The 13,130-nt window shown below is 63.0% G+C and overlaps 1 protein-coding gene across 11 annotated transcripts in view; it reads right to left on the reverse strand.

Moving 5' to 3' along the window:
* SHANK3 (SH3 and multiple ankyrin repeat domains 3) overlaps positions 1–13,130 on the reverse strand; it is a 370,798-nt gene that overhangs the window by 82,985 nt on the left and 274,683 nt on the right. For all 11 annotated transcript variants that reach the window (XR_010469752.1, XM_065049482.1, XM_065049478.1 and 8 more), the window contains exon 16: positions 10,671–10,753. Coding sequence is in view for 10 of the 11 variants with exons in the window: in XM_065049482.1 (XP_064905554.1) it covers positions 10,671–10,753 (83 nt within the window). In the remaining variant the exon portion in view is untranslated. The remainder of the gene's footprint in view (positions 1–10,670; positions 10,754–13,130) is intronic.

Consider the following 13,130-nt stretch of genomic DNA (forward strand, 5'->3'; position numbering starts at 1 on the left):
TATTGATGAGGTACATGAGGACATGGCGCTTCCCGTGGGCTGGAAGCCATCTATCTGCAGTAACTGCGTGCCGGAGGCTCCATTTGTAAGTGTCACCAGTGCCTTAAGGACTCGGTAAACAAGAAAATGCCTCCTGAAGTCAGAACTGTGTCCTTATGAAACAAACATAGAAACACAATTTAATACAGGCGGGAAAAAACGCAGACGGAGGAAACAACCAGCTCTGCCTTGCTACCGCCTGTAGTCCCCAGACGCGGTCCCAGGGCACGGGAAAGCAGCCCCAGTGACGGACAAGGAAACATTAACCCAGCCCTTCTCCATGCACAGGACGAGTTGTGCAGGGCTGGGTGTCCCGGTGTCCCCAGTGCCGGACAGCGGCCGGAGGAGCCGCGAGCTCTGGGAGCTGCGACCAGCCCTGCGGCTCCATCTGCCTCAGTTACGGTCTGGAACTAAAGGAGGGAGATTCAGGACGGACATGAGGAAGGAATTGTTGTCCCTGAGGGTGGTGAGAGCCTGGCCCAGGTTCCCAGAGAGGGGGTAGATGAACCATCCCTGGAGACATCCCAGGCCAGGCTGGACGGGGCTCTGAGCACCCTGAGCTGCTGAAGATGTCCCTGTCATGGCAGGGGGCTGGAGGAGCTGGGTTCTCTGTGGTTTTCTGATTCTCTGATTAACCCCAGACTCGGGCCATACAGGGGAAACCTGTTCACCGGAGTCCATGATGTGCTGCCTTGCTGCAGAACTTTCCCTCACAGCTGCTTTTAGTCGTCACCAAATCAAATCCGTCAGCGCTGAGCTCACCCCGGTCCGTCCTGACACTGCCTGACACTGCAGAGGGAGAACGTTGTCCTGCGGTGCACAGACACCAACACGTGCCGGCCAAGTGCAGGAACGCTGTAAAACCAGCAGAACACCTGGAAGCCCAACCTGTGAAGCCAATGGGCACCGGGCACATCGTTTTCCCAGACCAGAACTAAATGAAATGTGTGTTCACAGCGACCCCACTGAGAACCTGCAAACCACGTGCAGGTCCCCTTGGTGGCGCGGACATCTCCAAAGCGGCGGAGTCTGCTGCAAGGGGCAGGGGCAGCTGGAGGGGAACGCGGCGCCAAAGGCTGAACACAAACCCCAGCGCCCCGGGACCGGCCCCGCTGCCGCTCCTCTGCCCCCACGGCCGTCTGTCCGGCCACCAGCCCCACGTGCAGAGCCCGTGCTGCTCGGGAGACGGTGGAGCCCTGGCTGGGACGCTGCCGCACACGCTGCCGGAGCACGGCTGCACGCAGACACGGTATGCCGCCACGGACACCACGTGCTGCCACAGACACACGTGTGCTGTCACAGCCATGCGTGTGCCGCCACAGACACCACATGCTGCCACAGCCACGCATGTGCCGCCACAGACACCACATGCTGCCACAGACGCACGTGCCGCCACAGACACCACGTGCCGCCACAGACACCACGTGCCGCCACAGACACCACGTGCCGCCACAGACACCACGTGCCGCCACAGACGCCATGTGCCGCCACAGACACCACGTGCCGCCACAGAAACCACGTGCCGCCAGACACCACGTGCCGCCACAGAAACCACACGTGCCGCCACAGACACCACGTGCCGCCACGGACACCACGTGCCACCATGGACACCACGTGCCGCCACAGACACCACGTGCCACCACAGATACCACGTGCTGCCACAGACACCACGTGCCACCACAGATACCACATGCCGCCACGGACACTACGTGCCGCCACAGACACCATGTGCCGCCACAGACACCACGTGCCACCACAGACACCATGTGCCGCCAGACACCACGTGCCGCCACAGAAACCACACGTGCCGCCACAGATACCACGTGCCGCCACAGACACCACGTGCCGCCACGGACACCACGTGCCACCACAGACACCACGTGCCGCCACAGAAACCACACGTGCCGCCACAGACACCACGTGCTGCCACAGACACCACGTGCCACCACAGATACCACATGCCGCCACGGACACCACGTGCCACCACAGACACCACGTGCCGCCACAGACACCACGTGCCGCCACAGACACACATGTCACCACAGACACCACGTGCCGCCACAGACACCACGTGCCGCCACAGATACCACGTGCCACCATGGACACCATGTGCCGCCACGGACACCACGTGCCACCACAGACACACATGTCACCACAGACACCACGTGTCACCACAGATACCACGTGTCACCACAGACACCACGTGCCACCACAGACACCACGTGCCGCCACGGACACCACGTGCCGCCACAGACACCATGTACTGCCACGGACACCACGTGCCACCACAGACACCATGTACTGCCACGGACACCACGTGCCGCCACAGACACCATGTACTGCCACGGACACCACGTGCCACCACAGACACACATGTCACCACAGACACCACGTGTCACCACAGATACCACGTGCCGCCACAGACACCACGTGCCACCACAGACACCACGTGCCACCACGGACACCACATGCCGCCACAGACACCACGTGCCGCCACAGAAACCACAGACACCCGTGTGCTGCAGAACCCATGCCCAAGAGCCCCGGTCACACCATTCAGCCACCTCCACGAGCTCCTCCCCGGTTCCTGACAGCCCTTCCCGCTGCCCCAGCTTCCTCCCAAATGAACAACCTGCCTTCAGTGACTTTTCCCTGTTCACCCCGGTTTTGCTGCACCTCTACTCCACCCCGGTAGTTCCAATCCTCTTCCCTGGGTAATCCTGGCCTGACCTGGTATCACCCAGAGGTGACCTGGGGACCCCAAAGGTCCCCAGCGTTCCCTGCCCTGTGACATTTGGCCACTTCCAGCATCAGTCCCCGCACAGGCGGACGGGATCCAGCCGCTCCTCCGAAGCGCTCTGTGCCACGGGCAGCTCGCTCGCCGCTGTCACGTCCACCTCCCGCACCACGTCCCGTCGTTCTCCGTCTCCCGTTCAGGTGGCTCCATCAGCCTCCCCAGCAGCCCCGCCATTTGCCCACAGCCACAACACCAGCCAGAAAGAGGAACTGGAGCAGCCCACAGTGTTCGGAGCTGGCGGCAGCCCCGGTGATGGAGGAGGAAAAGGAGGAAGAGGATGAGGAGGAGGAAGAGGAGTAGGACACTGACGCTCCCAACACGAGCTGGGAATCCCGACGTGCGCCTGAGCGAGGGCTGAGCGCAGCAGAGCAGCCGCCACAAGAACCAGCTTGGGACCAGAGCCTCCAAAGCACCGTCCCCAGATCACGGCCCGCGGGAAAGCTTCAGGACACACGTAAGTAACTCCGCGACAATTCATCCGTGAGTGCCTACCCAGGAAGGAAATACAATTTTAGAAAGCTCTTATCCAACTGCAAAGGCAAAACTAAATCAAAACGTTTGGAATTAAATTACAGAAATTCTTGCTGGTAATGAGGTAAAATTTCCTAACGAGGAGGTCTACTGGTCATTGCAAAGCTCATGACTTTAAATCTTGAGAAGCATAATCCATAGCTCTGGAGGAGCCACCATTCAACACCGCAGCTCTGGTTGTGCTCTCTGGGCACGGCGGCCACGTCCTGGGCCCACAGAACCCCAGTTCGCGTGGTCGGGAGAAGCCCTGGAAGAATCGGATCACAGGAAGCCCTGGGGGGCTCTGACAAGCCCTGGGGAGCCCAGGTCCGCGGCACAGCCCCTGGAGCACCCCTGGCACCCCCGAGCCACAGAGGCGTCAGCTCTGCCTCGGCCACACACGCTGCGGGCAGACGGCACGGCTGCCGGCACCGCCGCATCCCAGAGGGACACCCACGGCACAGAGCGGGCACCGCGGTCCCTGCCCCGGGCAGAGCGCCCGGACCCGAGCTCCCTCCTCCCCTCCCCTCCTGTCCGTGCTGCTCTCCCCAGCTGCACGAGGAATTGCTCCCCAGGACCAGACACCGCGAACCTCAAGCCCCCCTTTTGACTCTTACAGCGCCACAGTCGGTTGCGCGTCAAGCCACCGGACCCTGGGAGCGCGGCAGCCACGACGGCAAACCCGCGGCATCAAACAGCACAGCGGCCGTGCACCAAGGGGCTGTCCTGCGGTGTGCAGCGCTGGGGGGCCTGGAGCCCCGTGTGCAGCGCTGGGGAGCCTGGAGCCCCGTGCGCAGCGCTGGGGGGCTTGGAGCCCCGTGCGCAGCGCTGGGGAGCCTGGAGCCCCGTGCGCAGCGCTGGGGGGCCTGGAGCCCCGTGCGCAGCGCTGGGGGGCCTGGAGCCCCGTGCGCAGCGCTGGGGGGCTTGGAGCCCCGTGTGCAGCGCTGGGGAGCCTGGAGCCCTGTGTGCAGCGCTGGGGGGCCTGGAGCCCCGTGCGCAGCGCTGGGGGACCTGGAGCCCCGTGCGCAGCACTGGGGGGCCTGGAGCCCCGTGTGCAGCGCTGGGGGGCCTGGAGCCCTGTGTGCAGCGCTGGGGTGGCCTGGAGCCCCGTGTCGTCTGGTCTGGAGAGAAGGCGGCTGAGCAGTGACCTCCTGGCTCCGCAACTCCTGGGGAGGGACGTGGAGCGGGAGCTGCCCAGCTCTGCTCCGGGATCCAGGGACAGGACCCCTGGGAAGGGATCAAAGATGCATCAGGGGAGGTTCAGACTGGACATGACGCACTGGGGTGAATTCTGGGGTCGTGCCGTGCAGTCTCCACGATCCTTGTTGGTCCCTTCCAACTCAGGACATTTGATGGTTCTGTAATTTCTTCACCAAGAGGGGTTCACGTACTGGAACAGGCGTCCAAGGGAGGTGGTTGACATGGTCAGCGTTCAAGAGAATGCCCTTAGTAACATGGTCTAACTTCTCATCAGCCCTGAGTTGGTCAGGCAGTTGGACTAGATATTGTTGTAGGTCCCTTCCAACTGAAAATGTTTCCTCTTTTCTCTTCCTCTTCTTCCTCTTCTTCCTCTTCTTCCTCTTCTTCCTCTCCCCCTCCCCTTCCCCCTCCCCCTCCTCTCCTCTCCTCTCCTCTCCTCTCCTCTCCTCTCCTCTCCTCTCCTCTCCTCTCCTCTCCTCTCCTCTCCTCTCCTCTCCTCTCCTCTCCTCTCCTCTCCTCTCCTCTCCTCTCCTCTCCTCTCCTCTCCTCTCCTCTCCTCTCCTCTCCTCTCCTCTCCTCTCCTCTCCTCTCCTCTCCTCTCCTCTCCTCTCCTCTCCTCTCCTCTCCTCTCCTCTCCTCTCCTCCTTTTATTGGACAAGTTCTTTTAATTACTAGCCAAGCGTAGCAGTGAAAAATATTACAAGTTAATTCAAGCAGAGCAAATTGTTAAGATCCGTGCTGGGTTTGGCTGGGATCCAGTTAATTTTCTCCGGGGCTGTGTTTTGGATCGGTGCTGAAACAGTCCTGATGGCACCGCGACGGTTCAGCCATCGCTGAGCAGCACTCACCCAGCACCAAGGGCTGTTCTACTGCTCCCCACAGCCAGTGCTGGGGACACAGGGAGCTGGGAGGGGACACGCTGGGACAGCTGCCCCCAGGGACACCCCACCCCATTGACGTCACGCTCAGTTTGGATCTGGGGAAGGAGCAGGAAGGGGACGTTCGGAGTGACGGTGTCTGTCTTCCCAAGCCACCGTCACCCGTGGCGCGTCCCTGCTGTCCTGGGGACGGCTGAACACCCGCCCGCCATGGCAGGCAGGGGATCAATTCCTCATTTGGCTTTGCTCGTGTGCGCGGCTTTTGCTTTGCCTGTTAAACTGTCACTATCTCCGCACACCTGTTTTCTTACTGTTACTCTTCCGATTCTCTCCCCCATCCCATCATTGGGGAGTGAGTGAGCGGCTGCGTGGTGCTTAGCTGTTGGTCTGGGTTAAACCACCACAAGATTCCAGGGACTTCACCAGAAACACAGAGTGAGAAATAAAGTAATACCATAGCTGCCCTGGTACTTCCCACCTAAATCCTGAGGGCACGTCCGGCTGGAAGGCTGGGGTAGGAAGCCACACACATCGTTCTGACACCTGCAGGGGAGCAGCAGGTACCTGCCGGTGGTCAACAGGTCAGGGGCACTAACCGAATACGTGCATTTGGGGCAGGGAGAAAAGGGGCGCTACGGCAGCTCTTGGATTTTTCAGTTTCTGAGGCTACTCCGAAAGGTGAGTCATAAGTAGTGTCTGCCATATCTAGACTCTACCGGGCCTTGTTCCTAGTTGTCCATTAGATTCCCCGTAATGGAAACACCACCCCTAACAGCACAGGTGACAGACGTGGTGTTTGACGTGCTCTATCCAAACACCTCCGGCCCCAGTTTCTGTCCCACGGTGCCACAGCACTCCCCTGCACAACCCCAGCTCCTGGAATCCAGCAGGGAGCTCCTCCCTTGCCACGAAGCTTCATGATACCAGACTGCAGCCCAGAACGTGGGGCTGGGGACAGCCCCCCCTCGGCCCCCGAGCAGCAGAAGGTGCTGGAGCTGTGCCGGTGCCCGGGGCTGGGCAGGAGCTGTGGCGGAGGGACCCGGCAGGTCAGCCCGGCCCAGCACCGGACACAGCACCAGAGCTCAGCCTGCAGAGACTCCTCAGCTCCTTGTGCCGAGCGCTGGGCAGGAACCAAACCTAAACCAGCCTCAACTGATCCATGGGCTGCTCCAGACCCGGCCACGCTCTGCGCGTGGTTGTTTGACTGGATTCACCCAAGGTGATTTGTCCCCGTATCGGCAATGGCGGGTGCCTGGGCTGGCGTTCACACAAAGAGAGGCACACGCAACCATCTGATGCCAAACATCAAACTTTAACCCTCCTGCAGAGAAAATGCAGCAGAAAACAAGAGGGAGTTTGCGGAGTGAGTGGACGACGCCCGGGCAGGATCCTCACCGGCCTGGCCCGAGCTCCCGGCGCCGTCACCTGCACAGCCTGTGCAGCCACAGCTCGGTCTCGACCGTGGGACCGAGGGGCTGGTGACAGGCACATGGGCGGCTGGAGGACCCGGCCACCCTGCACGGCCTCACCACGGCCACCACGGCGGCACAGGCCTCCAGGACTGGGAGCTGCGCCGTCACAGGGACCAGCTGTCCTGTGCTGCTGAACACAATGAGATGCTGCCAGGGAACGCTCAGGGGCAATGGCAGGACTGGGGACAGCATGGCTGCTGTGGGGCTGGGACACCATGGCTGCCACAAGGCCCTGCTGCCAGCAGTCCGCATGGGACAGGGTGAGGGGACAGACCAACCCTCCCCATTGGCATGTCCCACAGGCCAGCACTTGATCACGAGCTGTGACCTGCTGGGTTTCCAGGTGCTCAGCGGTCTGGTTCAAACACAAGGACACCGGACAGGAGGGGCCCTGAGGGCAGAGGCCATGGGGGCAGCAGGGGCTGGGGAGGCTGCGGCACTGGGACGGGCGGAGTGACACGGTGCCCAGGAAAGGCTGAGAGAGCTGGGGCTGCTGAGCGGAGAAGAGAAGCTGAGAGGGATGTGATCAATGGTCAATATGTCAGGGTGGTGTTAGATGGAGCAGACTCTGTTCAGTGGTGCCCAAGGCCAGGGTGAGGGGCACCGGGCACAGACTGAAACACAGGAGGCTCCATGTGAACATGAGCAGACACTTGTTTGCTGGGAGGTGCCAGAGCCTGGCCCAGGCTGCCCAGAGCGGGTGTGGAGTCTCCTTCTGTGAGCCATTGCAACCCCTGGGATCCTGTGTGATCTGCTCGGGGACCCTGCGTGAGCAGGTGGGGCTGGGACCTGCACAGCTCCTGCAGCGCCACCGTTCTCAGAGCTGGGCAGAAACCTGGAGAGCAGGTCCGTGCTCTGCACCAAGGCAGGAGCACCTGGGAAAGCAGATGAAGTTCCTGCTTGGCTGGAGAGCTGGGGGCTGGGTTGGGGGAATAAAAAATTGGCATTGACATTTTGGAAGGAAGCAGGAGCACTCCGAGCCCCGCGGGGGTCACCACGGCATCGTCTCCCCAGCAGCGTGTGGGATCCGACGCTTCAGGAGACACACACACCATGGGAAGCAATCACCGCGAGTCACTTAGTGAAAATCCCGCCTCGCTTTCTCCCCAAACAGAGCAGACCCAAGCAAGCCCGCTCCCTGAAGCAGGGACAGAGCTTTTCGTTTTTCAACACATCATTTGTATCGTGGGTAATATCCTTGCTATTCATAGTGTCTACTCCTTTCTTAGAGAGTAAATTCCCAAGTCGGGGACCACGTGTCTCTCTACCGCTTCCATGGAACCCGCCATAACCAGGTGCCAACCAGCATTAACCGGCCCAGGACCCACACTCCTCCCGGGGAGCCGGCCGCAGGGATGTGCTGCGAGCGTGTGCGGAGCAGTGACGGTATGAGCTGCAACCACCGCTGCGCGCGGGGACCGCCCAGGGAACGATGGCTGATGTTTTATTAATCGTATCAGTACACAGGTAGTGCCGGCCCGTGAGCGGGTCAGCCAGAAGAGGGAGGCCGCTCCAGCCCAGCACAGAGACTGGGTGAGCTCAGGGTGTCACAGGCCAAGATACAGCATCCCTCGGCACTTTGAGCACAGGTCTGTCATCTGTGGGCTGGTCTCTCGGGGCCAAGAACTGAAGAAGGGACTCCGCCTGCTCAGCCCTTTCTGTCACGGTGCTGAGCGCAGGGGCTGACGCCCCTTCCGCCCGCTCCCAAGGGCTGGCTGAGGCAACGGCTGCAGGAGAGCCCCGCGTCCCAGCGCTGCGGCTCGTTGCCTGCCCAGACCGGCTAAAATCACCTTTGTCCGAAGAGCCGGGTGGTTTGCCCGGGACACCACGCGCTCCGGCACCGTCGGAGGCGACGGGACGGGCTGTGGGGCCGGGACAGCTCACCCACAGCAGCACGCCCGCGCTGGGGAAGGACCCAGCCCCGCGGGACTGGCGGAACCACGCGCGGTCCTCACCGTCCTCTGCGGCACGAAGCCGTTTCCTTCGAGGATCGCCCCGCCGGCCCCCAGCCAGCTCCCTCCCTCTGCGGGGGCTTTGCAGGTGCTCTGGTCCCTCCCGTTTCCAGACCCCTTCCCTGCTTCACCCACGAGGCCTGGGGCGTTTTGCACAGAGTATCTAAATGAAGCCCGAGCGACAGTGACGCCGGCGGAGACAAGACAGAGCCTCGGTGCTCCTTCCGGCTTAAACCCCACGGCAGCACGAAGCACCAGAGCGAGCGGCTGGGAAATGCGGGGCTGGCTCAGAGCCCCCGCGTTCCCCTCCGCAGGAGGACGCTGCTCCCCGTGGGGCACCAGCAGCCCTGTCCCCGACACCCCCGGCAGGGCTGCGCCACGCGGCCCCGCAGCCCCGCTCGGTGCCCTGCGGCAGCGCCAGGCTGCGAATCCCGAGCCAGAGCCGCGTCCCGCTCAGCCTCACGCCCACTCTCCCATCCGCCCCGAGCCCTCGCTGCCAGGCTCGGCAGACAAAGGAAAACGCAGAGCCCACACACGCCAGGAGGACAAGCGAGAGAGAAAAAGAAGGAAAGAAAAAAGGCAACAGAACAAAATTCATCCCGTTTTCCGAACACAATAGCTGCGAGTCTGATTTGGCAAAAAAATGGATGCCATTTTGAGCCCTGAAGTTTCACTTCATGTTACAGAGACTGACGCGTGCAGCACATGGACAGACACGTATGTCACATACATGGGGAAGAGAGAGAGAAGGGAGGAAGAGACAGCGACCATATTCTGCCAGGAAGGCAAACACACCCACGGGCACAGAGCCCTTTGTGGCACGGACAGAACAAAGGCAATCAGGAATCCCCCAGAAAATCACACCCACGATAAAGCCCAAATCACAAGGGCGTCCAGCCACGCCGAGGTCCGGGAGAGGAGCAGCGCTCCGAACGCTGCCAGCCGCGGCTTTGAGCCCTCCCGCCCGCATCCTGCACCCTGCGTGCGAGCTGGGGACGAAGCTGCACCCTGTGCCTTCAGCAGCTCGTTTCACAGCCCCCGCCTGCACCCTGTGCCCTCAGCGGGGTTCGGAGCCCCCCCTCCCAGCCGTCAGCCCGGAGCTGCGGGAGCGGGGACCCCCCTGCCGGAGCTGGACCTGTGTCCGAGCGCAGGGGCTGGAGCCTGTTCCCCATGTGAATACGGGCACCTCCGTACCAGTCCCCAAGGGACTCTCTTTTTCTGTAGCAAAAGGATGCGTTTCTGGGCAGAGGAGCCACGGAAACAGCGGGGTCCAGGGTTGGGCTGGTCGGGCTCGGTGGCCCCGGCAGGAGCGGAGCCCGGTGCAGCGCAGGGTCTGGTGGCAGCTGCAGGACAGACATCTGCCGGTTCGCTCTCCTGCTGGGGCTGAACCCCAACACGACCAGGGCTCCCCGGAGAAGGACCCCACTCTACGCAGCCAAAGTATAGGGAAATAGTTCAAGCATTAAAAAAAAAAAGCCATGGAGGGCACAGGCCCTGCCCCCCAGGGCTCACATCTGCACCCCAAGCAGAGCAGGTGCACTTTACACGCCCAGGAAATAGCCAGAAGTGAAAACTCCTACAAATGCAAAGCTACGAATACCAGCATCTGTAGCAGAGAAACACCCCAGGATGTGCGAGAGATGCATGCTTGCCACGAACGGCATTTTCTGTACAACGCACGTAGCCACAGACAAGCCGCGCTCGCTGCCCGGGAGTCCCCAAAGAGCCGCGAGGGCAGCGGGAAACGGTCCCGAGCCCCGGCCGAGGGGAGAAGGAGCCTTCCCTCCCAGCCCCGGGACCCAGCCAAAGAAGCAGCCCTTACCTTTGGCCCCTCGCAACACAAACCCGAATCCCTCATGCTCCCTCTTCTGCAGCACGGCCGTCTTCTCCTCAATGATGTAGTCACTGGGCAGGAAAGAGCACAAGAGAATGACGCTGGGGTTAGATTTCAGCACCATGCTGCCAGGCGGAGGTGGCCTTCGTGCCTGCGACAAGGAGACCTCTTCTCATCGACCGTTTCATCTCAGCAAGGAGTTGGGCACAATCTGCTTCCCTCCCTCCCTTGCCCAGAGTCAGAACAAAAAGACGAAAGCTACTTTCCCTCAACGTGTAGGTGGAGGAAAGCCCCGGCTGCCTGGATCACCCTTCTGCCCACCGGCCCCTTCGCAGTCACCTGCATACGCATGCAGGGAGCTTACGGATCCCCCGGGGGCTCCCCTTTACACGCTGCCCTTGGCATGGCCCTGGCGAGCGCGGGGCCGGGGCGGCGCGGGGGGCGGCAGCCAGCCCGCCATGGGCAACCGGCTCGCTCGGGCTTTCCGGTCGCCTCCCGTACGAAAAAATTAGACGCCCGACAAAAGGAGAGGCGCCTCTTGGGCGAGTTCCCTGGGAGGGAGGACGGCAGAGTTTATATCCTCATCCCGGCGCTCTGATCTTCGCTGAAAATCCCCCCCCGCGTTGCTAAGGAACGCTCTGCCATGAGCAGAGGGGCCGCATGGCATTGTCCTAGTTTAACAAAGCCGCCGTCCCTGCCCTCCGCCGCGGCCAGAGCACAAGAACGGCAGGAATCCAGCGCTGGAGAGAGGAGGGGACGCGCAGCCCCCGGCCCCGCGACCCCCCCAGCAAAGCGGCTCCATGCGGCGGAGGGGCGGGGGGCGCGGGGAGGGGGCCGGAGAGGGATCCTCTCAGCAAACGGGAGCCGAAATGCAGCCCTGCAAATCCCTCCCAGCGAAGCCGCATGTCTGACATCAGAGCGGAATTAATCAGGGCCCGGGTCCCTCTCGGCAGCGCGGGGAAGGAGCAGCTGCGCACCCGCGCCAGCCCGAGGGCCGGCGGGGGGGCTGCTCCAGGCGGGGCACGCGCGGAGACAGGGGGTCTGCACGGCCTGCAGCACCGCGCAGCACAGCACCGCACAGCGCCGCAAAGAACCGCGCAGCACCGCACAGCTCCGCACAGAACCGCGCAGCACCGCGCAGCACCGCACAGCTCCGCACAGAACCGCGCAGCACCGCACAGCACCGCACAGCTCCGCACAGAACCGCGCAGCACCGCACAGCACCGCGCAGCTCCGCACAGCACCGCACAGCTCCGCAAAGAACCGCGCAGCACCGCACAGCTCCGCGCAGCTCCGCTTAGCACCGCGCAGCTCCGCGCAGCTCCGCACAGCACCACGCAGCTCCGCGCAGCACCGCACAGCTCCGCACAGAACCGGACAGCACCGCGCAGCACTGCGCAGCTCCGCACAGCACCGCGCAGCTCTGCACAGCACCGCGCAGCTCCGCACAGCACCGCGCAGCACCGCACAGCACCGCACAGAACCGCACAGCTCCGCACAGCACCGCGCAGAACCGCGCAGCACGGCACAGCTCCGCACAGCGCCGCTCAGCACCGCACAGCTCCGCGCAGCTCCGCACAGCACCGCACAGCACCGCACGGCACCGCACAGCTCCGCACAGCACCGCGCAGCACCGCACAGCACCGCACGGCACCACATGGCACCGCACGGCACCGCGCAGCACCGCGCAGCAACACCAGCTCTGCACAGCACCGGACGGCACCGCACAGCACCGCGCAGCAACATCAGCTCTGCACAGCACCATACAGCACCGCGCAGCACCGCACAGCTCTGAGCAGCGTAGCACCATGCGCACCGCGCAGCTCCACACAACACCAGACCGCGCAGCACCGTGCAGCGCTGTGCAGCACCGCACAGCACCACACCGCACCGCACAGCGCCGCTGCACAGCGCACAGCTGCACACCGCAGGGTGTGCTCGGCACCGCACGGCACCGCAGCCACCGCCGGGGCGCGGGGAGCACAGCGGGCTCACACTGCGGTGCCGCACACACACCCAGCCGTGCCGGCTGTGCCGGCCCCGCCGCGGGGACAGTCGCCTGCCAGCGCTCAGGCTGCACCGCATCACCCCGTGTCCCCCCACCCAGCATGGCAGGGTCGGTGCTGCCGGGTGCAAGGTGATGGGCTCACAGCGCTGCCGTGGGGTTAACCCCCCTGTTTCTGTGGGGCTGTGACAGGACACGTCTCGGCACTGCGGCCACTGCAGCCTCCTCTGCCAGAGTGGCATTTGTAGGCACAACGATCCCTTTCTGGGTCGGGAGTTGTGTGACTCTGCCACTAACACCACGGCAGTGCCCAGCTCCTACACCATGGCAGTGCCCAGCTCCTACACCATGGCAGTGCCCAGCTCCTGCACCCCGGCAGTGCTGAGCTCCTACACCCCGGCAGTGCCCAGCTCCTGCACCCTGGCAGTGCCCAGCTCCTGCAC

This window comes from Columba livia, chromosome 1 (genome assembly GCF_036013475.1).
Source record: "Columba livia isolate bColLiv1 breed racing homer chromosome 1, bColLiv1.pat.W.v2, whole genome shotgun sequence".
Lineage (NCBI taxonomy): Eukaryota > Metazoa > Chordata > Aves > Columbiformes > Columbidae > Columba > Columba livia.